Here is a 24,932-nt window from a genome sequence, read left to right on the forward strand (position 1 = left end):
GACTGGAAGTGCTATGTTTAGACTGTGCTCTCTTTCCGACCTGGCTTCCTGGGAGGCCGCCATCTTCTCTGAATGGCCTGATTACTGGGAGGGTGCCTGTGTGTGTGCACATGTGTGTGTGACCAGCGATCTCGCATGAGAATGTGTCACCGTCCAGGCAAGGTACGCTCCTTCCGGTGACCCCTCCAATCGAGATTTCGGCGCGAGCTCCGGGATCTTTTAGAGCTTCAAGGCTAGCCTTGCTGTTAGTCACACGTAGCTGATGTGGATTTCCCGCAGAGTTAGGAATTATCCTCAAGAAGTAAGACAAAGTCTGGATGATCTTAGCTCGGGATTGTAGACAACGTCACAAAAACACGCTTATTCGAGGCGTGGAAAAAGTTCCCGTGCTCTCTCTATGCGATTATGTATTGATTAAGTACAATGTCTGTCGAGGTTCAAACAACCTCGAATTCACTGCTATTTTGAACCCCGGATATCATCAACGAACCAGTTAAATGCTGTACTCCAAGCCGTCATCCCGTTCCGCCTTTACGCGGACTTGTTTGTAGTAACAAAAGTGAAAAGCATGTGGATTTACATAGCCAAAGCCGAAATCGACAGTAGCAAAGCCGAAGCCAGACCCAACACCGAAAGCGCGCTTCTTCCGGCCGCGTTCTTATCGTCGCTACCACTGCCGCTGCTGGAACCGCTGTCGCCGTTGTCGAGGTCCATGCTAAAGTGAGCCGCGCTGAAGGTGATGTTCTCCGGCGAATGCCATGCCTCGGAGCCGAACTCGACTAAGCCGAGCCACGAGTCGCTGTCAATCTCTCCAGAGTCCAGGACGAACTTGAGTAGCGGCGTGATATCCTCATTGAACTGGGTGACGTCGGAACCGTCGCGCGTGACCCAGGTAAAGACCTTTTGGTTGCGCTGGTTGGTATCGAACCAGAGGGAGCTGCAGAAGCACGTCAGCATCACCGTAATATGGTATACAATACGTGAAAAATCACGAGCGGGGGGAATCTGGGAGAAATGCTTACAACTCTGTCGAGCCGAGTGTGATGTTGGTGAGAATGGAATCGCCCATCAGCGGGTACGGGTTTCCGACTTTGCCCAGCCAGATCATAATCTCCGCCTCCGAGTCAATGGGGTTGTATGTCTTGGTCTTGTTCTTGTCGACAAAGAAATCCCACGCGGCATTGGCGACGACGCCGCTGAGCTCGGCTTTGCTCTCCGCCCAGGTGGTGGCGGCAAAGTTGCGAGGGGGGTCGTTCTCGGGGTTGCCTTTGCGCATGGTCCATTGCGTCGCCAGGCGCATCGTCTTGATGGCGCTCAGCTTGGTTGGCAGCCTTGTGGAGTTGAAGCGGACATGGGGGAATGAGTGGACGTTGTTCTTGTCATCTTCCCAGTTCCAGTTGGCATCGAAGGCCGGAATGGATTGGTCAACCTACGCGTCGCGAAGAGCATCGTGTTAGTCGATGTGGTCAGGCCATGAGGGTACAGGATTTCCGGGCATGGGAGGAGAAGGCTGATAAGAATGGCAGGTGGAAGAAAGTCGCGACGGAGCTCGTGATGATATGCAGGGTCGAGGCAGGCTGACGGGAGCGGGATGGTATGATATGGGTAGGAGAGGGGCATGATAGGAGCAACGAGGTGTAGATAGACTCTCAAGCCTAGATACGACGGTTGGTCACGTCACACTACTTACCGATACGCACGAGGAGCCATTTCCAACAGGGTTCCAAGCATTTGACTGGACTGCAGAATTCTCGTATTAGCCTGATCTACGATAAAAGGCAAAACGAGTATGTTGTGCTGAATCTAGGTTGACGGCGTTTACATGGAAGTAGGTGTCGTCGAATGACCCGGAGTCAGACCTAGGAGTGTGATGGGGGATCCACGTACAGATGAATTGGGTATCTGAGCTCGTGAACTTGTTTGTCTTGCCGCAGATTGTCGTATCGTACGCGGCAGATGCGTGACGAACAGCCGTCAGGCCGGCGGCGAGAAGAACAGCGTTTCTCATTTTATTTGCGCCGTAGATGTTGGGAGACTAAAGGAAGGTTTGAAGGGGGTTTAACGTGAAATGTGAGATCTTTGTGTTAGTGGGCGTAAATGTGCTGCTTAAAGACCGTGATGAGCAAAAGAAGCACTTTCTTGATCGCGAGAGAGCTCGACGGGAAGATGCAATGACGAAAGGAGAACAAAGGGTCGGAGTGCAGACCGGAGGACGATTGTAGCAGGCGATGAAGATGGCTGACGGGGTCCGACGGGATGAGCTACCTCACTGTCACAGTGTCACTCACTCAATGGACGGGACCGGGGAGGCAGGCGCAGGCTGGGGTCTTTGGGTGGAGCAGATGGAAGGAAGAGAAAAAAAGATGACGATGAGGACGGAGGAAAAAAAAGAGAGACATACTGCGAGAGAAGGAGGCTAGCCTACGGATACAGGTCTTTGGTGACATTCCTCACGTTCTGGGCCCAGCTCGCCTGCCCATCCAAGAGCTGAGAAAATATTGGCAGGAGGGGCTGAAAAAGGACAGGAACCAGACCTTTGACCCTGCCCGCTTATCTCGCGTCGAATGACAGCGGCAGGACCTAATGAGTACATTGATAGGTACAGGAAGGCGAGTGTGAGTCCGGGGTCGATGATTCGGTTGTGCTCTCCCATTTGATGTTGGCAATTCGCATTGGCATTGGCATTAGCATTGGCGGCAGCATCGAATTTGCTAGCTTTATTTGGCAGCCACCTGGTGTCCTTCCCCATTACATCACCTCACCTGAAGGTACGGAGTACCTCACCACGCTCACTCATTCACCTTGATTTTCCTCTCGTTAGCTTCGAGGTAGAGGTAGCTCTAGCCTCAGCTGGGCTGTCCGCTGGGCCCGGCGCATGTGGGCGAGCTAAAAAACAAGCATATGCACCGTCTCTTCCCGATTGGGAAAAAGGCGTTGGCCGGCCGCCCACGACCTGGTCGGGACGGCGTCCGTGGCTGCGCCGAAGAGATAAGATCCAATGTTGATGATGAATAGTGCTTTAGATCGTGCCTATGGGCTAGGAGATGTTTCTCGAAGCATGTAATGACGAGTGTGATTTACTGATCGAGTATGAGTTTTGAAGTGCATGAGTGAGTGAGTGTACTAGGTAAGTAAATAATCGAGTTTGAGTGAGCCAATAGGCATTCTTCTCACTGGCAGTAAACAGACGCAGTATTCCTCACACAAGCGGATAATATCCAGCTATCATTTGCCCAAATGAACAGTGGAAAGTGAAGTTGCTGAACAAATGGATATATAGCAACTCACTGGCAATTGACAATTCCTTGCATCTCCCATATGATCGAGTATACATAGTCAATAGAGAGGCACTGGCAAAACTCCGACAGGCTGGCATGGCCCCACCTTGTGACATAGCCGACGACGAAACTGACACTCGACTCCGTGAGAGTCGTCGTGATGTTAGCCGGTCCTTGAGCCATCAGCCTGGATGGCAGCGAGCCTGCCTATCCACAAGTGGAAGCAAATGTGCAAAGCGTCCCAATATTCAATTCGATGAGCTTCTTTGTTTAGTATGAGGTGAGGTGTATATACCCTATTCCTGAGAGCTTCCTATGTACCTCAGTCAAGCGCCCGGGTAAGCGATACGAGATCAATCCTACGAAGCTGCTCCAAACCTATCCAAGTCGACACAAAGATAGGACAAGAGAGCTCCTACGCAAAGGCAATGTCGTGTGGATGGTCGATTAGACTCACCTGAACCAGGCAGGCTCTGTCGTACATTCCACTGCTCAGGTCCTCGCGTGCAGTGCGAGTTGAGCGGGAGTCGCGTCCCGCCTTCCCCCCAAAGTCTCACATGCATGAGCTGGAGCCGAAGCTGTCATGAGGCAATCTTCACCTCGATGTGATGCCCTGCGCGCACTCGCAGTTTCTTCAGACAACACCCCAATTTCCCCAGAGCCGCAATGAGTTAAACTTAACCATAAATCGCAATGCGAAGCAGCCCCCAAACTCGCCCTCCACGCCTTGCGCGCCCTACAAGGGCCTACAGAGCCTAGAACGTGCGTTAGTAAGCCGCCCGAGCAGTGAGAACGCTCCGCCCGAGTCATGTTGTGGTGCTTCTCCAACTGACGCCTACCGGGCTTCTCGGCCACCGTGTTAAGCCTGAGAGCAGCAATGGCTCGTAACCCGTAACATGCCCAAAACAGCATGGTGATGGGCGAGGGCATCCAGGGGGTGAATACTAAAGGGATAGATCGTATCCCCCAGAATCTCGTATTTGCCCACCTCTCCAGTACATAATCGCTGCGTCGCCCCCCGTCTGCTTCCTGACTTCAGTCATCCTTCTTCGCACAGCAGAGATCTGACTGAATGACCATGTCGAAGCTCATAAAAATCCGATGTTTTGGGTGGTGACCTTTTGTTGGATTACGATGCCACAATACGTCGCCCACCACCACTATCAACACCGCGGCACCACTCGGCACCGACACAAAATACGCCAATAGCTTGGGTCCTTGGTGTCGATGCAAAAGTCCGACGAATCGATGACCTTCCAACCCCGGACTTCGACCCAGCGAAAGACAGAAAAACGGTGGCGGGATAAGGCCCCTGAATTCCGCCTCATCCGAAGGATCAAAGGCCGCACCATCACACCAAGGCCACCAAGAACACCAAGACCTGAATGTCTCCAGCGACTTGCAGCTTCTTCGAGACTGCAACGATTCTAATTCGCCTGCGAAAAGGCGATCCCGCGACAGGAAAGGGGAATACTCTGGGCAGAGTGCCGCCGTATCCGTTCGCCGACACACCAAGAGCCTTGATTACGGTCTTGGAGCATGCAGACGCAGTCCAGACTCGGGAAGGATTTCACAACCCGCGGGTAATGTGACAGGAACGGCTTGAGTATTTCAATTAGCAAAGGCGCCTGACCAGGAGGACGACTGGCGCTCCAGTTGAATCGGGATGGAAAATATCAGAAAAAAGTCGTTGGGGGGCACAGGGCCAGAATGGTGAGAGACTGAACCGATCAACCGACAACGAGCACAGATTCGACGAGTCGACGACGACAGCGAGCCGCCATACCAGGCCTGATTGAGGGTAAATCCGCGAAAGGAAAGGAACGCCTTCTCTCCGGGCTCTCCAGTGCGACTCCGGAATGCCACGCCATAACCCAATCGACCCAAGTCGAGACACAAGGCTCCATCAGCCCTCAAGTTCTCCCTCGCCTTCTCGAATCCGAACCTCTGTGCCGTCCCACGATCCACCTTGCCGAGCCTGTAATCAACGAGTCGTCGTCAGCACCGACAGGGGATGATGCTGGACCTGGTGGAACCTGCGTCTCTCCGCTCTTGGTGCCAACTTGGCAATCCGCTGCACTAATGTCCGGGGGCCAAGTGACTTTTGCCTGCCCAGACCAGCGTATTGAGCAGTGCTACGGAGTACTAGTCCTGACTCCTGTTGTCATGCTAGTAACGGTGTGTCTCTCTCCCTTCCACCGCATGTTGCAGCTCACACACCCGTTCTTGTTTGATGTACCGTAAGCTTCGCCTGCCCGCCATTAACAGACGAACTTCTGTGGATTTGCTTCTCCATCATCTTCTTGGCGCCTCTGACCGCTTCGTCGTGAATCGTCCCCCGCGAGCTCGTCGGGTACTAGCGAGCCATCGCCAACACACATAACTGTTCGCAGGCATCGACGCCGAGGGTCGTAACTAGAGACATGAAGGTAATCTGCACTTACCAGGCACTGCAGAACGTACTGATCGACTTAACGGGGATCTCCTCGCAAGTACGGATAGCATGTCAATGTGTTCCTTGCATTTGGGAAGCCCACCCACACAGTTCGAACTTTGTACCCCCGATTGGGTGCGGACATAAGCACGTCAAGCTGGGGAACCGGTTTCATCTTGGTAGTTATCGTGGTACCTCTGTCTGAACCTTTTGAACAATGGCAGTCGGCGCCTGCGTACCCGGCCGCCGCTCATTCGCTGGCAGAAGCACATTGTGAGGTACAATAAAGCTTCTTGCAATTACCGTGCGAATGGGCGTCAGGACTTTTCAGTGTAGAGTCTAGACTGACTGACTCTCAATCTCTTTGTGGATTCAATTGTCTCTGTCGTCGTCACATTGTGGGACAAGAGCGAGAGTCTCGAGCCAACGGCAGGCTTCGGTTGAGGTGTGGTGGCACCCCCCGCGGCATTTGCTCGAGTGAAGTGGCTTGGCCACTGATGGGCAAGTGTCTCATCCGTCCGGTTGTGCCTGAAGATCACGACTCCAAGTCTGTTGGTCTTCCTTCTGCTCCAGGTCTGCATAGTGCATATTGCCGAATTTTCTGGTGCACTCCTTGAGGTATGGCATTTTGGTCACGCCGCAATCATTTGTGCGAGACATTTGAGCTTAACGAGCCTCCGTTCACTGTTTGCCTCTCGAAGTGTCTGTCCCATGGCGATTATTGGATGGTTGCATATGCTCCCTGTTGATGTGCAGGCCCGAAGTTGTCTTTGACAGATGGTCATTGGAAGGAAACCGACCATTTGAGAAGGTGAGGCGACAACCTTGAGAAACCGCTAAGATCTAGCAAGTCTCAGTCTCGGCGGTATTGTGTGGCCAGTCACCCGGTGTGATTTTCCCGTAATGAAGGTCCCTCCATGAACCCCGTCCTCATCTCCTGAATTCCGCCACTCCGATGAAGGAGGAGAGCGGGAGTTAGGAGGAGGGGTGGAGAGGAGAAAGAAGGCAGAGGAAGATTCGCAAGTCGTGTCTCGGGCGGCTGGCAGCTTTGAACTCCATTCGGGCGCTGGGGCACCCCCTACAGGATACGAAAGCCTGGAGCTCATCCATTACGCAGTATGCCGTCCGTAAAGGCTGCACCGACGTGCTTGCACCAGAGAGTGACCTGAGTCGATGGTGGAAATAGTACAGGCGGAGGACGCACAATGGCTGAGCGAGAGAGGCTCAGCACTCCCACCATGGGAGCTGTGAAGCCGATTGACAGGGTCGGGGTGACCCCTCGGAGGGTTGTATGGGTAAGACGACAAAGCAAACGGGCGATGGCGATCAGCGAGTATGTCAAACCGATCCTAGTCTCCTACCTTAATTCTGAGGCGATGGAGATTCCCATGTTCATTGCGAAATGGGGCCACCATTGGGGGTATCTCTGTCGTCTTCCTTACCCGTCGCGTAGTAGAGTGGATGTGCGCTGTATCTAACGACGAGCAGCAAGCGTCCGCCGTCAGTTAGAGCCCAATTCTTCAGAGCGTTCCGCCAGCGCCAGGGGAGTGTGGCAGATGACGATCGCTGATGGGAGGGTAACTCCCTCTTTTCGAGCGCAAGGAGTACTGAGTCGGAATTGGTCAGTAATCTCCCGAATACATGTATTTCGAAAGACCTCGTCCATGATAGTCTGAAAGACAAGCGACGCGCCGGTTGGGCGGAAAGCAAGCACCTCGGATGGGCTTCTGATCGCGTATGTAGCAGAGCGCTCCCCGCTGACTCTGAATCGGCGGGTGGAGTCTGTTCATTAACCATGCGGGTTCGCAGAATGGTGAAATTCCAGGAACAAGTCTCTTAGGCGCACAAAGTGGAGTGATGGGCGCTGGTACTTCCCGACGGAGTCTTGAGAGGGACGTTGTGACCACCTGTTGCTAAGCATTTAACCAAACCGAACCAAGGGCAGTGGAAGCGCCGCGGCGGCAGCGCCAGTGTGTATGTACATGCGAGCGCACGCCAGCTCGGAGGTTGGCGGGAAGTGAAGCAGATGGGATGAGAAGAAGAAAGCAGCAGATATTGACATGGCAAAACCTGACCTGACAGAGTGGGGGTGAATCTGCTGGAGTCTTGGAGGCGCTTTAAGCTTGAAGGAGTTGCCTCCGACATGATCCAAAGATTCTAGACTTGTCTTGCCTGTCGTTGCCTGTCTTGCCGCACTTTCTTCTCTAATCTCTCCCTGCCCTGCTGCTTCTTTCCCGCATCTCGAAAACAAGATGGGACGTGGAAACTGCTCGGGTAGCAATGCACCGCAGTATCTACAAAAAGACATTACCAGCAAGAGCAGCTTCCATAATCGACAAAGTCCAGAAACTTCGGGCTGAGGTACCAGTTCGAGATGATGTCACAGACTGCAAGGCTCAATCAAAAGCTGACAGGCCTGCGGGCAAGTGAGGCTAAGACAAATTCAGGTCCCCTGCTGGCATGCCTGCCACGCTTGCCATGCCTGCCATGCGGTGCCGTGCTAGTGCAGCAGTTGGGACTTGGGACCCGGTAGTGAGTCTCTCCTCCTGTCGTTCCGTGCGCTCTTTGTGGCAGGGGTTTATCTGGGAGGGAAGGGAAGTGACTTCCTGAGTTTCCGGCAGCCCCAAGGGACAGAGAGGAATGGTAGGAACGGACGGTCAGCACTCGGACAATGACATGGCAATGACAGAGTGGTAGGAAAGTGCTACCTATCTTGACGTCTAGTCATTTGAGGCTTTCAGTTGAGAGAAGGGAAGAACAGACGGAACCCAAAGGCAAAAGAGCGGAAGGCATCCAGAGGACGTCACTACGTATCTCATCTGCCAAGCAACTACGGGGGCCCCTCCTGATGTATCCGTAACGGCCACTCAATTTCACCTTTTATCTGCGCTTGCGGCTTGCCTTAAGTCACTCTGCTAAGGGACGGGTATGCGTAGATACTTGTATCCAAATTTTCCATGCTTCTCCAATCTCCAACTGTTCTCGAAGTTACAAGTATCCGTACGTACTGGAGTATCACTAAGATTTGTGAGGGCCCCCAGTGCTCCTCTCGGCTCACCATTTAGCCCCGATATTCCAGCCACTGAGGTACTTCATCTCACCACTAGAAACTAGTACCGATTCGATGTACCTCGCAACATTGAAGGGATACACAAGATGGAAAAAAGACCAAAAAAACGGCTCTTTGAAGCCAACCGTTTCGGCTCCCATTCCCTCTGTTCACTTCATCCCCGTTCGCTTTCCTGAGCATCTGTACGGTGCCTCCCGCGGGACCACGTAATGAAAGTCTTGTCATTAGTCAATATCAAGCATCGCAGCTCGCCAAAGCAACTTGCGCTGACATCGCAAAACCCCTTTGCCAGCAAGCCTGCAGCTTTAAGAGCATCGGCACTGCAGAGATGCTACGCCCAAGGCTTGGAAATGGTCCATCAGCGAATGTTTCCTACCCATTAATAAGCCTCATCCACCAAGGCTTAAGACTGCAAAAGCAGAATCCCAAAGAACCAGAGACGGCTCAGACAGGGGAGCCTTCTGGATCGAGAGTTCAGGGACCGGGCCAAGACCTTCCCGTTGCTCGTCCTACACTTAGGCCGGCCACCCTCTACTTTCCAAAACGGAGGACACGCATCCCTTCCACGCCATCTCATTGTCCGTGATGCTGCCAGCCTGCAACTGTCCGGGGCATCCCGCCACGCCTGCAGCAGCCGCAAGTATCCGGGGTCTGCGTCTGGGTACAGAGAATGGTACAGCGTGGGTACGACGCCTTCTTGCAGAAAAGCAAACATGGCAATAGGAGCACTCCGTGACGGACGACGTACCTTTCCATGCGCGGCTGGCTCCCTCTCCTCCCTGGCCAGGCCTGAGCCGCTATTCGATGAAGCTGTCTATTGCGTACGTACGGATGCACAGTACCTCACGTTGCAATAAAACTCCGTGGCTGCAACCTTCACCTGCACGACGAAGGAGTCTTGGGATTCGACACGGCTGCCGTACCGAATGCCAAGCTTCGAGCGGTGGAAACGTTGCCGTACGATAAGGCCAAGAAGTCTCCAAGGCGAAGAGTCAGCGACAGCGAACAACAGACTAACTCACTCCCTTGTGCGCCTCCGGCTGCATCTGGCTTCTGCTTTCTTTTCTGCTCCCATTGCCGCCGAAAATCGTCCAATATCTCACCCACAGGCTATCCGAACATTGATTTCACAAGGAAGGTAGTCAGGACACGTCAGGCTCACTAAGAGGCGAAAAGAGAATTCCGTGACAATACCCCGTGCGTACCGTTTAATACCTCTCAGACGGACCCAAGTACCTTGCCTTGCCTACACACGTCCATTCACTACGCTATTCTAGGAAAGCTAAGTACCTGGTCCCGGTCCCGGTCTCGCTACTTTGTGCTCCTGCTCCAAGAGTCCTGGGTGTGTCCTCGTCTTTGGTACCTCCTGGTCCCTGTTCTTGCTCCTACTTTGTAGTATGCTTGCTGTCACGAATACCGGTACGGATAGGAAAGCGGCAGCGAAGCAGAGCAGAGGAGCAACGATGAAGGAGCAGCAACGGCAACCGGGATGGATGGGAAATCGCTGGTTCCCTCTGGCCATCTGCGAACAAGGATGCGATGCCCATGCCATGCCTATCTTTTTCTCTCTCCATGCCATGCTCCCATCCAATCCACATTGAGGTCCCGCATTGCCCATCTCCAAGACTCCATCCCATCCCATCCCATCCTATCCACGCACCACGTCCCATCCCATCCCATCACGCATCGTCCATCACCCATCCCCTATCCCGACTGTCCAGCTTCGTGGTCCACAGTCCACAGTCCACAGTCCACAACTCTCGGACGGCACCGTCGACGGAAAAGAAGGAGGGGAGTAACAAGAAAAAGAGCCAAGACCCTGCAGGATATATCAAGAAAGAGCCCCTGTGCCCTACCTGCTGCATTTTCTCCCTTGAAATCGTCCGTTCAGCCATTACTGTGGTACTGTTACTGTATTCGTGCGCTTTGCCCTCACTTTCGTTGGAGATTGATGAAATTCCGGGTTTGAATAAACCTGCCGCTCGCTCCACGTCTGCCCAGCTTCTTTCACATTAAACTACACCAGATCACCCCTCCTCCAAGAGCTCTTCCCACCTCACTTCACCTCACCTCCCTTACCTCTCTTCCCGATTCACCTGTCTGGGACACATCACCGAACTTCATCGGCCACTTCTTACAACGAGCGCCAAATCCCATGTGAAGCCGGTTTGAGCGTTAGTGCACCTATCCAATCCCACTTCCGCTCCTACGTACGCCGTTCGTCTTACGTCTACGCCGTCACCCGCACCCACCTTTCCGATCCCGCCAATTTGTACTTGTTCGCTCCAAAAGTACGACTCGACTCGATTTGTCTCGCTGTTCATTCACCAGACAAACCGCAGAAAAAGGAAGCAGAAACCGACTTGCCAAGCAACGCAAGGGAATTCAGCTTTGGGCCTTTGAGAACCCCATTTTCGATTATCAGTCACTTCTCAGACCCATCAATTTACACAACTCACGGCCGTCGTCCGATCCTAAGAGTGTCCACCATTCACCACCCCAAACTCCCAACCCGTGTGCCTTCAAAAGGGCCACACTCGTCACTCCGACTTGCCAGCAAGATCAACAACTACCACGACAACTTGTTTTTCGCTCGCTTTCCGCAAACTCAAGCCACGTTTCTCTAATCAAGAGTATCGACTGGATCACTTTTTGATTTCTCTCTTCGGAACCCGTCGACATCCCACCGGCCTTGCGTACCCTGCAAATACCCCAGGCCTTCATCACAGTGAACAAAAAGGGACTTCAACCCTTTTATCATTCGTCCATTATCGTTAGCTCTGTTCGTCAACAGAGCATTCAATCGATGGCTGCAAGCTTCGCTCGTACAACCCTCATCACCACAGACTCATCCTCAACCGTTGGCAGTATGGTTTCCGAATCACCGGCCCTCAGCGCAGGCCACTCAGATGCTGCTTCTGGCACCGGAACGCCGAACTCCTCCCCTCCCGCTTCTAGGCCTCGCAGCCCCGAGCTGAAGCATCACGAATCGCTGGATGCCTCAGATCTGGAACCACTTGAGCCACTGAACGTCAAGAACGTTTGCTTCGTTGGCGCTGGTTTTGTTGGTAAGTGAAATCGTCGCGATGGCTATCGGCATCGAATTCTCCCCCGTGGCCGTGGCCATGACTCTTGTCCATCCTCCATCCTTGTTCAGCCCATGTTTTACAAGGCTTGAACTGCTTTATTAGCTCCAGATTCGAATTAGCTGGCAGGCGTCACGAACTTAATATCGGTGGATGCTGTAAATGTCACTGATTAAATCTGACGCAAGCACTGTCGTCAAAATTGGACTCATACAGACCTCGTATTCGATAGGATCCAAGATGGAGCTAACAAATCACTGCAGGTGGCCCTACTGCGGCCTTGATCGCACTGCACAACCCCGACCTTACCGTGAACGTCGTGGACCTCAATGCCGACCGTATCGCCGCATGGAACTCTCCCCATCTCCCTATCCACGAGGCTGGACTTCCCAAGATCGTCCGCATCTCTCGTGATGGTACCAATGAGGCGACAGCCTTCCTCCCCTCAGTCAGCAACTCCGTGAAGATTGCTCCTCGCAAGCCCAACCTCACCTTCACAACCGACGTCCAGCGATGCATCGGCGAAGCAGACATTGTTCTCATTTGCGTCAACACGCCTACTAAGACCTACGGACTCGGTGCCGGCTACACTGCCGACCTGAGCGCTCTGGAAGGAGCGTCTGAGACTGTCGCCAAGTATGCAAAGGATGGTGCTGTCATTGTTGAGAAGAGCACAGTACCTACAGGTACTGCTCGCATGATTCGCGAAATTGTAAGTTCTTAAACCCAAGAATACATAAACCACAACATAGTCCGTCTTCATAGCAGAAATAGATCGAAACTAATACCCGAATAGATGGCCCAGTACCAGCCCGACGCCGAATTCGAGATTGTGTCGAACCCCGAGTTCCTTGCCGAGGGAACCGCAGTGCGCGACCTTATGCACCCCGACCGCATTCTGATCGGCAGCTCTACCACTCCTGCTGGCATTCGGGCTGCCAACGCCCTCAAGAGCGTTTACGCCGCCTGGGTTCCCGAGCAGAAAATTTTGACCGTCAACACTTGGTCCAGCGAGTTGACCAAGCTGGTAGCCAACGCAATGCTTGCTCAGCGTATCAGCAGCATCAACAGCATCAGTGCTCTCTGCGAGGAGCTCGGTGCCGACGTGCAGGAGATTAGCCAGGGTATCGGCGCGGACACTCGCTTGGGCAAGAAGTTCCTCCACGCAGGTGTTGGATTCGGTGGTTCTTGCTTCGAGAAGGATATCCTCAACCTGGCCTACATGGCCCGTACTCTCCACTTGGACACCGTCGCCGACTACTGGATGGGTGTCCTTGATATCAACAAGTACCAGCGTGAGCGTTTTGCCCAGAAGGTTCACCGCGCTCTCAACGGCAACCTGCGCCGCAAGAAGGTGGCCATCCTCGGATTTGCCTTCAAGGAGAACACCAACGATACCCGCAACAGTATTGCTGTGCACATCATCACTGAGCTGGCTCACGAGATGCCCAACGAAATCGCAATCTTCGACCCTGGCTGTGACCCTGTCGAGGTGATGGAGGAGGTTCGTCAGTCTATTCCAGACGAGCGTGTCGTTGAGCGTGTCAAGGTCCACACCAACTGGAGAGACACCGTCCACGGCTCGAGTGCGATCTGTATTCTTACCCCCTGGTACCATTTCCGGTACCCGAAGCAGGCCCAGACTACTGCTCGTCGCTCGTCTGTCTGGAGCAGCCCCGAGGCGTCCCGCGAAGAGGCCAAGGCTTTCATCAAGGATACTCTGTCCGAGATGGACATTGTCGAACTTGAGAAATTTGTTTCTCGCACTAGCACCAACACGCCGACGGATCCATTGAAGCGCATGAAGGCCGAGGCTGAGTGTCAGGAAGGCTGCAAGGGTTGCAACTTCGATGCCGCCAACGAAGACTTGGGCGACCCGGTGGACTGGGAGTGGGCAGCGTCGGTCATGAAGCGCCCTCGTCTTGTGCTCGATGGGCGTAACGTCGTCTCCGTTCCCGACCTTGAGAAGCTTGGGTTCCAGGTCCAGGGCATCGGTAAGGGACTGGTCATCTAAGATGGCGTGCCCAGAAATAATGACGAGTCAAAGAAAGTGGTAGATGAGCAAGACTACATGAGGCTTTGCATTTCGTTCGGATATACAACGACGAAAAGGTACATTGGACGAGAAACCCTCAAAACTGCACAGTAAGGCGTTCCGGTGGGCAAAGGCAATGGGCGGCGTATCGTTTTTTTATGCCCGAGGATCATGATTTTTTTTGAACCTCTGGGTTTCTTTCGCTTTCACTTCCACATTGTTGGAGGACAACTTTGGGTCTAGCCAACTTTGTAATTCTGACCTTTTGACTGCCCTAGAGGCAGAGGTGGGAAGCTATCGCTGATAATGGGATCAAATATACCCATGAGTTACACAATTCACAAAACGACAATTCTGCGTTGATATGTGACATGGCTACCAACAATATCCGAGACCCTTGCGGATGTCCAAACAAATTTACTGAACTTGAGCCTCACATCTTGGACCTAACACTATCCGTAGAATTGGAAGGTATGCCTGCAACGTAAACAATGTCCCGGTCCCGACTCGGCACAATCTCCGCCGAATAGCACCACCCATTTGGCTTACCGCGGGGGGCCACAGGTGCTTGCGCGTCCCCAGGCGGGCTCGATCCACCGTTTTTAAACTAATCAAACGGTAAAGGTGAGATTGGGTGGTTCCGAGTGACAATCGGGGAATCGGGGAAGAAATTGATCATTCGCTCCCCGGGGGTCCTGGTCCAATTTACCTGGTGCCTCGGTGGGGGCGATGGACTGGGGTTGTTCATTTGTTCTTTGTCCCTCCGCTATAACTTTGTTCGAATTAACGAGCCCCTCGGCCCTCCCCCTCGGGTATTCCACTGGGATAACGGTTTGGATTTTGAACATGACGGTTGTGAAACCATAATGACCCTTGGAGTATTCCTTACGGAGGACGAATACAGATGTAGGAGGAATTTCGCCCAGATTGACGAGATTGTGTTGTGGGTTTGGGTAATATGTTCGTTGGGGGGATATCCGCTCATAGCTTGATGATTGACTCGCATACGCGGGGCTTTTTACGCGGTACGATTTGGTAGGCTCTACAAATTGCCAGACCCGATCTTCCGTTTTACTCTCAATCGTCATTTGACCGTATTGACCGGGAGGGCAGCCGAGAGAGAAAGACCTGCAAATTGCAATATGCGCTCAATGAATCTGTGGATGACGATCTTGCGACATTCCCGTCGGCGGCTCTTCCGGAGACGTTTGTGATAGATTACCTTGCAACTTTTTTCCCCCAGCGATATGCCACAGCCCCCAGCCGGCCGGGTGGATAAGATGGGTGTTCCGCTGGGACCGTGTAGCGCGTCCCCCCCAATTGGCGGGATCTACCAGGCGTTGAAAGCACCAAACTTTGGAGCGTTGTTATCAATCAATGTTTCACACGGCTACTTTACGCCCAGGCTTGCCTTTGCGCTACGGATACGCTACGGATACTTTCTATCAAACGTTGACCCTCTACCCGGTGGGAGACCAGAGATCGCAATATGGTGTTTGGATGTTTGGGAATCCAAGTACCTTGGGCTCCCGTTTTGTTTTTTTTTCTTTCTGTGACGCGATGGTCGCTTTGTAGACGGGAGGATGCGGCTCATTGAGTGACGGGTTGATTGCTGGTGGCGTGGTTGACCGTTTGGCGCCATCAACGGACCGAGAAAAGCTTGGCTCTCTGCCTGCAGATTTGCCCCTGAGTTTGGTGCGTCGTGGTGTAACGACAGCCCACCCTTTGGAACGAGGCATTGATGCTGTGATGGAGTAAAATCTGACCATTTGGTGGGCTTTCTATCTGGGATTGCATGAGAGACTACCGAGCAAGTGCCGATGTGGATTGTTTGGAGATACCCAAACCTTTGAGAGTTGAGTTTCTAGTTTAGTAACGAGTGGGTGGTACAATGGTTTACCGTTCGATACCTTCGTTCTATTTCTACTGTTACTATTCACTGCTATCGCCACTGCTACTCTTGCTGCCACTATTTCTGTCATCATTATTCTTACTGTTGCCGTCCATACTATTACTATTTCTGTTGCTGCTACCCTTGCTGCTGCGACTGCTGCTATCATCACTATTACTGCTTTCCGTTCCTCAATTATTTCGTATGAGATACGCTCTAGAAAGCGCCTAGTAATTGCCACACTCATAGTTGCTATATGAAGGCGGCTGGTTCTGTTGAATGGCACGTTTACCCTGCTTTCTCACCCATTTGAGTGGTTCTTCCGTCCATGCATCCATGGCGGGAAGGACGCGTTGGCGGAGCGGGGGACCGTAGGAACGAGAGGCCTAGACTTTTGCCCCATTGACATAACGGTTCCACAACGGGAGTTCTAGATTGGGCCGTTTCTTAACTTGGGAGAGTTTCTTCCGTACAGAGTACATATTAGTGATCCATAGGAAATGCAAGCTCCCAGCAATGTTCGTTTTCTCATACGCGCGCGCGGTAGCGGGCCTTCCGGCCGGGGGAGGGGTTTCTGGTGGTGGCGCAGGAGGCGGGGCCGGATCGGACGGCGCGGCGGGCTTTTAAGGGGGGTTTTGGTTCTCGGACGATGGATCTCCCTTCTCCGCCCCCGGACGCGTATGTCTTTCCGGCTGTCCGGCACGGCTAGACCTGAATTGTAAGAGGTATGCCAGACGGTCAGATGTCTGACGCGGATCGCTCGAAAGCCCTCATAGATGCGGGGGCATCAAGGTAGGCACATCCGGCTGGCTGAATGTTTACAAGATCTGTGTTGGCATGTGTTTGTTCAGGGCGATGTTCTTTCAACTTGTGTGCCTGTGCTTGGTGGCAAAAATCCAGTCACTTTGAGTTTGCGAGGAATGAGACAGGCATATGCATTTCAGATGATTGCGATGATCGTTCAGAAGTTGTGCTATGTTGTTTTCTAATACTGGCAGCTTAAGATTGATCATTAATGGTGGTAACTTGTCAAGAATATCATATTGGGGAAGTGCACAATGTCCGCAAAACCGAGAACCCCAGATCCCGATCTGTTTCGAGCGAACACTTGTTGACATCTCACCAAGCTTCATTTCGACAGAAGGCTCGAAGAAAGCTCACTACTCGTGGATGCTAAGAGACTTGACAGTGACAGCGCCACCTCGGGCAAGTGTGGCATAACTAAAGACGCCATACCGATACCCCATGAAGTGGAGGATGCCGCGGTCAATTTCGTCGTGTGGCTCACCGAGAGGCTCAAAGTTGATACCATCAGTGCTGTAAGAAAACCGTCCTTCCTGGTTATAGAACGAGTTGACGCCGACCTCGAGGCGCAACCAAATCAAAGCACCACTCACCTCCACACTCGCAATCTCGTCGCCCTTGTTGACGGTATGCCATCCATCATCCGGAATCATCAGAATGTTGTTCACCATCGCTACCCTTGTGCTGTTTCCACTCTTGATGATCCCAATCCAAGCGGCAGCGTAGCGGAAGAGGACAACACCCGCCCGATCGCCATCCGCCATCCGCGAGTGATCGAGTTCCACGGTGAGAATAGACTGGGGCCCAAGAATACGATGCGTGAGGGTATTCCGAGCGCGGAAGAAGTCGTCCGTGACAGTCGCCGTATGGAGCTCGAGGCCGTTGTTGATAGCCCATGCCGAGTTATCTGGATTATGGTTCCATTGATATTGAGGACCGAGTGTTTCGAACTTGTCTGTGCCGGTGATGGGCTTGACTGGGTGCTCTGGGAGAGGGTAGGGATAGGAGCTCGACCACTGCCCATCCACAAAGTCCACGTGAGGCCAACCGTCATCGTCCCAGTGGACGGGTGCGAGGACGGGAATGCGGCCTCCTGGGTACGCTTCGAGGTGCGCGATGTAATGCCACTTGTCGTCGGGCGTGCTCACGAGAGCGCCTTGGTGCGGGTTGCCCGCGCCTGGGACTGGATTTCCATTGCTTTGCAGTACCCATCTCCACTCATAGGGTCCGAACGGTCCAGTTGTAGACTTGAGCACAATTTGGTTCGGGACTGGCTTGACGATCCAGAGGTACCAGGCGCCGTTCCTCTTGTAAAAACGGGATCCTTCGATGTAGCCGAGCTCCTCTGTCGAGTTGAAGACGATCTCGTCTCTGACAACACGTAGACCATCATCGCTCAACTGAGCGACTGAGATGTTGGTGTTGCCGTGCGCTACGTACATCGTATCGTCGTCGTCTATGAGCATGCCCGCATCGTAGAGACAGATATCGATGACGGAGCTCTGTGTCCAGGGGCCTTCCACGGCGGGCGCGGTGTAGATATAAGTCTTCCAGTCGCCCACGATGCATCCTCCCCAGTAGAACTTGTCGGTGCTCTTGCGATAGTTGAAGTAAGATGCAAAGATTCCCTGATTGTAGCGCTGCCCAGGGCCGGAGACGAGATCAAAGCCCTCTGTGTTGCCAAATTCCAGACTTGGTACCGAGTGGGAGACGTATTCCCAGTTGACGAGGTCGTAAGAGCGTAGGATCACTGCTCCAGGTGAGAACTGAAAGGTTGAGGCGGAATAGTAGTATGCGTCGCCGTGGCGGATTAGGTCGATGTCTGGGAGATCTTGCCAGATGATCGGGTTGGTGAAGTTGATCTGGGCTGCAGCCCAGGCCAAGTACTGAAGGAAGACGAAGTAGACGAGCATAATGACACAAGATATAGACTGTTCTTTGCAAGAACGTCTGATTTGTCGTGTATTCTTCAGCTCAATTGATCATTTATATGCGAGATAATCATGGGGACACTCTTATGATAACCTTTTTAATCGGATATCAATCTGTGGCTGAATCCTGAGGGAACTCCAGATCTGCACCACCTCATTTACCGCAATGATGAAATTCCCTCAACCCGGAAGATACACTATTCGCAAGAAAATGCAGACATGTTACCATCACAAAGGCTCCCCTCAGGCCTAGACGGCAGAATGCGAACCTCCGGTGGGCCAACCGGTGGGATCTCCGGTGGAGGAACTGCCTATCCTTCATCGCCTATATGTAATTTACGAATTAATCAAAATCAAGGTACCTTGAGAGTATCGCATCGTTACACTGAGCGGTTAAACACCGTGGCTGGACTGCAGGCCATCATTGTGGTCGCCTGATTGGGTGTAGCCCTGGTTTAGAAGTCGGCCTCGTCGGAGTTGTGGGATTGTATTGGATTAGAAGTCTAATTCGACCACGGCATATGGCTAACTGCGCAGGGGCCAATTAGGGGCCCTATTTATAATTATTATAACTAGCCTAACTTATAGTTAGAGCTTCTTTTTTATACTTATATAAAAATTTATATAATTTAATTAATTTTTTTATTAACTTATAGTTCGAACTAATTACTTTATAATAAGAATATTAATATTAATTAATAATTAAATTTTATTATTATAAATTAATAAAATATCTTATTACGTAAAAAAAACGACTTTTTAATATTATATAGAATAAGAAATTCGTACTAATTAACTTTATAAAAATAGATAAAAAAAGAGGTAATTTTTAAATATCGTATAAAATTAAGTAATTATAACTTTTTATTCCCCCCTAATAGAGCAATCCGCCGGGGCCGTACTATATATTACGTATTAAAGAAAACTAAGTATAATACGCTCTATACCTAATTACTAACTAAAACTCCTAACCTTTTATTACCTGCTTATAGAGCGAGCTTTATTTATTTTAATACGTATAGGACCTCTTAGTATTAGCCTATATAAGTAGCTAGGTTTAGTATAATTTATTTTTTTATATAAGTATTATTATTACCTAGGGGGTCCCGTAAGAGCTATTTAAAATACTAACTTATTATCCTAACCCTATATACTTCTAGCTCGTTTATTATAACTATTATAACTAAGTTAATATTAATATATTAGATCTTAGTATTTATATTAGCCCGGCTATTTACGGTACTTATAATATTACCTAGCTAAATTCCGCACTATTAAAAAGTATTTTACTACTTTTTAAATATATTTATATTAGTTATAATAGCTATAGCGTCGAGCTAGTTAAAAAGGGTGCCTAGTTTAAGAGGAGTAAACTTATTAATAAGTATTTTTAAAGAGTTCTAGCTTATTAATTACTAATTATATACTAAAAGTAAAGTGGGTTCTTATCGAGGTAATAGTTTATATATTAATAAGTTTATTTAATAAATTTATTTAGTAAATTTATTTAGTTTAAATAGAGAGTAGCTTTAGGTAATATTAAAAATAATAAAGATAAAAAGAATCTTTATAAGCTCTAAGTAATAAATATTAGCCTATTTAGCCCTTTTTTTTAAAAACCTCTACGTCGCTATTAAAGTTTAGAACCTCTATAATTAAGGGCCGCCTTTAACTATTATAGCTAACTATTATAACTAACTATTATAGCCGACTTTTATTATTAACCTTTCTAACTAGCGCTATTACGTAATAAAAAAAGTAGCTTATTTATTTTAAATTAAATAGTAGTTTTTATATTAAAATTATTATATTACGTTAAGCGCGTACTTAGGATATATTATACGTATTATATAATTAAAAAATATATTATATCGTATAATTTCTTTTAAAAGCGTAATCCCGTTAAGGTTAATCTTTTATACTTATAAAGCTAGAAAAAAAAAACTATTACATAACTTTTTATTACTTATAAGAGGTTAACGTTTATTACGTTAAACTATATTAATTAATAAAACTATTTAAATAACTAGCTTTTTATTATTATTTTAAATAGCTTTTTTATTAACTAACTTTTTTATAACTAGCCCGTAATTAGAAATTAACTAATTAAATTAGTAAAAAGAAATATTTATATAATAACTACTTACTTAATTAACTAGTATAATAAACGAGCTTAATAATACGATATAAAAAAGTATTACGTAATTAAAAAGAGGGATTTTTAAATATAAATATTCTTATTTAGTAATAAAAATAACCTTATAGGAGTTATTAAGCTAAGAAATTTATAGTATATAAAAAGGTTTATTATTATAAAGATTTTTTAAGTACGACTTTAAGTTCGTAATTTAAATAATTTCTTTATAACCCCCTTAACTACCCCCTAGGTATTACTTAAGAATATAATATAGGGAATAGTTTAATAAAAAAAAAGGGGATTTAAAAGTCCTAATAATATTAAATTAAGAATATTACGGATTTCAGAAATTAACTTAAAAAAAAGGCGGCTATTTTAAAATAGTCTTACGACTTCTTAATAAAATTATTATTAAATTAAAAAAAGGTTAAAAAAACGAGGATCTAAAAAAAAAAAAAAAATTTTCTAAAAAGCTATTAAAAAGCTTTTTTTTATACTAGCTCTTAATACGAAATTATTAATTTCGAAAAATTAACTAAGTAATAAAAAGGATTACTAATAAGTAATAATTACTTAATTATAATTAAGCTATAAAATAAACTACTTAAAAAATATAAAATAGAGTATTAAGAAGCTATAAAAAAAAGATTTCTAAAGTATTTAACCTTACTAAGTACGAGTAATAAGTAGGTATTTTTAATAAGTCCTTAACGTTTATAATCTTATAAAAAAGAGGGCTTAATTTTATTAATTATATTTAATAACCTATACGGCTCTTTTATAAGCTATTTAATATTTATTTTTAATTATTTTTATAGAATACTATTTTAAAAGGGGTAGGTTAAAAAAAGAAGCTATTTAGAAATTATAAAGAGTACGAGGCTTAGGAAGCTAAAAGTATATAAAATAGCGGAAATTAGTAAGTAATAAAGATCTTAAGATTAATTATTATATTTTCTTATAGTAATATAAACGTTTACTATTATTATTAAGAAAAGGAATTACTAAAACTTATTCTTTTATATTAAATAAAAAAAAGGATCTTAATAAATATAATAGCTAGCAATTTCAAAAAGTAATAATAATTACTAAAAATAATAAAAATAAAAGTAATAATAAAATAATAAGAAAAAGCGGGAATTTCTTAGACCTTAATAAATTCGTTAAGTAATAAAAGTATAGATTTATTATCCTCTTAACAGAGCAATTTGCCGGGGCCGTACTATATATTACGTATTAGAAAAAACTAAGTATATTGCGCTCTATACTTAATTACTAATTAAAACTCCCGACCTTTCCTTATATAAAGTCCTCTAAGTTCTAGCTATTTAGAGGGCGAGCTATACCTATTTTAATATATATAAGACCTCTTAATACTAACTTATATAAGTAGTTAAATCTTATATTATATACTCTTTTTTATTAAAAATTAGGGGGCTTTTTATATATTCCCTTATATTTATAATATAGCCCATATTAAAAAGATTTTTAATTTTATAAAATATAATTTCTAAGCTAATATTAATATATTAGATTTTAATATTTATATTAGCCCGGCTATTTACGGCGTTTATACTATTACTTAGCTAAATTTTATATTATTAAAAAGTACTTTACTAATCCTCGGGCGTACTTACGTTAGCTATAATAACTATAGCGTCGAGCTAGCCGAGGGCACTTAGCCCAAAAGGGGTAGACTTATTAATAAGTATTTTTAAAGTAGTAGTTTATATATTAATAAGTTTATTTAGTAAATTTATTTAATAAATTTATTTAGTTTAAATAAAGAATAGATTTAGGTAATATTAGAAGCGATAAGGATAAAAAGAATTTTTATAAGTTCTAAAAAGTAATAAATATTAGCTTATTTAGCCTTTTTTTTAAAAACCTTTACGTTATTATTAAAGTTTAGAATTTCTATAGTTAAGGGCCGCTTCTAACTATTATAACTAACTATTATAGCTAACTATTATAGCCGACTTTTATTATTAACCTTTTTAATTAGTATTATTATAAAGTAGCTTACTTATCCTAAATTATATAATAGTTTTTATATCGAAATTATTATATTATATTAAGTACGTACTTAGGGTATATTACGTATATTATATAGTTAAAAAGTATATTATATTATATAATTCTTTTTAAAAGCGTAATCCTATTAAAGTTAATCTTTTATATTTATAAAGCTTTAAAAAAAACTATTATATAGATTTATTATAACTAGTATGCGGATTAAATATATTTTTATTAAAATAAAATACGCTAATAATTATTAATACGAGTATAAGCTAGAGTACGACCCTTAGTAAGTTAAGGTAAAAAAAAAGAGGATAAAACCCGATCTTAAATAAAATCCTAATCCCTTATAAATAAGTAAATATTAACCCGGACTATTAAGGGATATAAATATATAAAATTACGGATTAGCTTAATAATAAGTAAATTAACGTAGTATTAATCTATTTAACTAAGGTTTATAAAAAAAAAGGGTTATAGAGTATTACGATTAGCTAGTTATAGTAAGTATATTAATACAAGTTAAGGCTATAAGTATTAAATAAATAGTATTATAATTATAAATAGCTTCCCTAAAGCTATATTTATAAATCGTAAAATAAATAAGGCTTTAATAATTAATTATAGTTTTATTAAAAGAGGTTTTTAATAAAAATAGTTAAAAGCGATTATAAGATTTAATATTAAATTAATTATTAAAGAAGTTATAAAAAGTCTATCCTTAAGCCCGGCTTAAGTTTATATTATATATAAGTTTTATTTATAAATATATTTTTTATAATATTTTTATTTATTATTATTTAATTATTTATTAAATAGTTATCTGTCTTATTTATTTATAATCGTCCGTCCTATTTATTTATAAGTATTCGTTTTTTATTTTATTATATAATCGTAGTTACGTAACTTATTTATAGTTCTTTTATCTTAAGAAGAGTTACCTTAAGTCTATATTTTTATATATATAATATAATAGCTACCGTAAGTCCTATAGGGCGGGACCCTAATTTTATTATATATATTAAGTTATAATATTAGCTCTTTTTTTTTAAAGTCTAGTCCTCTAAGTTTATAAATAGGTTATCTATTCTTAAGTTAAGGAATCGTTAAGTATTTTCCTTTTTTTAAAATATACTAATATAATATTAAGTCGAATTAAAAAATCGAAATTTTTAATAACTACGTCTCGTTATAAATTATTATATATTATTCGTTTTTTTAATAAAAATATAAAAATAATATTTTATTTAAATTATTGTTTGCGAGGGGTCCGTTATTTAGTTTTTTTTAATTTTAAAGTTTATAAAATATATTATTATTTAAGTATTTTATATAATACGTTTACTAATACTATTTATACTTATAAATATTACGTTTTTTATTTACTAAGTTCTAGCTAATTAAGTATAATTAGTTAGTTAATAATAAGATTTAACTATTTTAATTATAAAAAAGAAGTAAAAAAGTCGTAGTTTTAAAAAAGAGCTACGGAGTTATAAAAAAAAACTAAGGCTTATTAATAAGCTTAAACTAAGCTAAATAAGTCGTTATTTAAATTAGAACGGTTTTATTTTTAAAAACGAATAATATTTAAAAAAAGTTAAATTATATTAAAAGAGTTTCCTAAGGATTCTAAAAATACTTCTTTAATAACCCGTAAAATATAAATTAATAATATTTTTAAAATTATTAATTAAAATACCGTAATAACTAGGAGTTCTAAGTTTAATTTTAATTTTAATACTCTTTAAAAAGTTATTAAAAATTCTAAAAGTTCGTAATAAGTTCTTATATATTTTCTTTATATCCGTAGTTTTTTTATTTAATAAAGTATTCTTTTTTATTATTTTTTATTTTATAATTAATAATTTATTTAACTTTATATTCTAATTAGTTTAGTTTAATAATAATATAATCTTTTATATATAAACTTTTTAATATAAACTTGAGTAATAAAACGTAAAAAACGGGGTAGTACTATATTATATTTAATAATTTTAATTTATAATTAATTAATAAAACTTTTTTAATAATTTTAAAAAGTCTAAGTTTTTTATAGTTTAATTTATTACTTAGTTATTTTATTTTAATATTATAATAAAAAAGATAAATACTATCCCCCTTTTTTAAAAATAGTTTTCTAATCCTTAATTTATCTATATTTCTTTTTATATATTATTATATAAATTCGAGGTTTATTAATATTTATTTATAAATCTTTTTAAATTTTCTTATATTTATTATAGC

The 24,932-nt window shown here is 45.1% G+C and overlaps 6 protein-coding genes across 6 annotated transcripts, besides 1 other annotated feature; 2 read left to right on the plus strand and 4 right to left on the minus strand.

Annotated features, from left to right (window-relative positions):
• Positions 1-576: 576 nt before the first annotated feature.
• On the minus strand, positions 577-2,008 carry CCOS01_07268 (uncharacterized protein; the record flags this gene model as incomplete). Its single annotated transcript, XM_060455435.1, has 4 exons — positions 577-937; positions 1,023-1,429; positions 1,691-1,740; positions 1,888-2,008. The coding sequence occupies 4 exons, from the start codon at positions 2,006-2,008 to the stop codon at positions 577-579; spliced, it is 939 nt and encodes a 312-aa protein (XP_060313327.1).
• Positions 2,009-3,637: 1,629 nt separating this feature from the next.
• Positions 3,638-3,841, minus strand: CCOS01_07269 (uncharacterized protein; the record flags this gene model as incomplete). The annotated part of the gene is made up of 1 exon (XM_060455436.1): positions 3,638-3,841. The coding sequence occupies one exon, from the start codon at positions 3,839-3,841 to the stop codon at positions 3,638-3,640; it is 204 nt and encodes a 67-aa protein (XP_060313328.1).
• Positions 3,842-7,061: 3,220 nt separating this feature from the next.
• Positions 7,062-7,127: a sequence feature (Short protein (CCOS01_07270, KAK1527008.1) was converted to a misc_feature.).
• Positions 7,128-9,355: 2,228 nt separating this feature from the next.
• Positions 9,356-9,538, minus strand: CCOS01_07271 (uncharacterized protein; the record flags this gene model as incomplete). The annotated part of the gene is made up of 1 exon (XM_060455437.1): positions 9,356-9,538. One exon carries the CDS (start codon positions 9,536-9,538, stop codon positions 9,356-9,358), a length of 183 nt encoding a protein of 60 aa, XP_060313329.1.
• A 733-nt stretch (positions 9,539-10,271) lies between these two features.
• CCOS01_07272 (uncharacterized protein) lies at positions 10,272-10,751 on the plus strand (the record flags this gene model as incomplete). Its single annotated transcript, XM_060455438.1, has 1 exon — positions 10,272-10,751. The coding sequence occupies one exon, from the start codon at positions 10,272-10,274 to the stop codon at positions 10,749-10,751; it is 480 nt and encodes a 159-aa protein (XP_060313330.1).
• Positions 10,752-11,588: 837 nt separating this feature from the next.
• CCOS01_07273 (nucleotide sugar dehydrogenase) lies at positions 11,589-13,882 on the plus strand (the record flags this gene model as incomplete). Its single annotated transcript, XM_060455439.1, has 3 exons — positions 11,589-11,850; positions 12,132-12,580; positions 12,665-13,882. The coding sequence occupies 3 exons, from the start codon at positions 11,589-11,591 to the stop codon at positions 13,880-13,882; spliced, it is 1,929 nt and encodes a 642-aa protein (XP_060313331.1).
• A 3,072-nt stretch (positions 13,883-16,954) lies between these two features.
• On the minus strand, positions 16,955-18,511 carry CCOS01_07274 (glycosyl hydrolase family 43; the record flags this gene model as incomplete). The annotated part of the gene is made up of 1 exon (XM_060455440.1): positions 16,955-18,511. The coding sequence occupies one exon, from the start codon at positions 18,509-18,511 to the stop codon at positions 16,955-16,957; it is 1,557 nt and encodes a 518-aa protein (XP_060313332.1).
• Between the last annotated feature and the right edge of the window lie 6,421 nt (positions 18,512-24,932).

Source organism: Colletotrichum costaricense (genome assembly GCF_030867565.1).
Source record: "Colletotrichum costaricense strain IMI 309622 chromosome Unknown Scaffold_7.1, whole genome shotgun sequence".
NCBI lineage: Eukaryota > Fungi > Ascomycota > Sordariomycetes > Glomerellales > Glomerellaceae > Colletotrichum > Colletotrichum costaricense.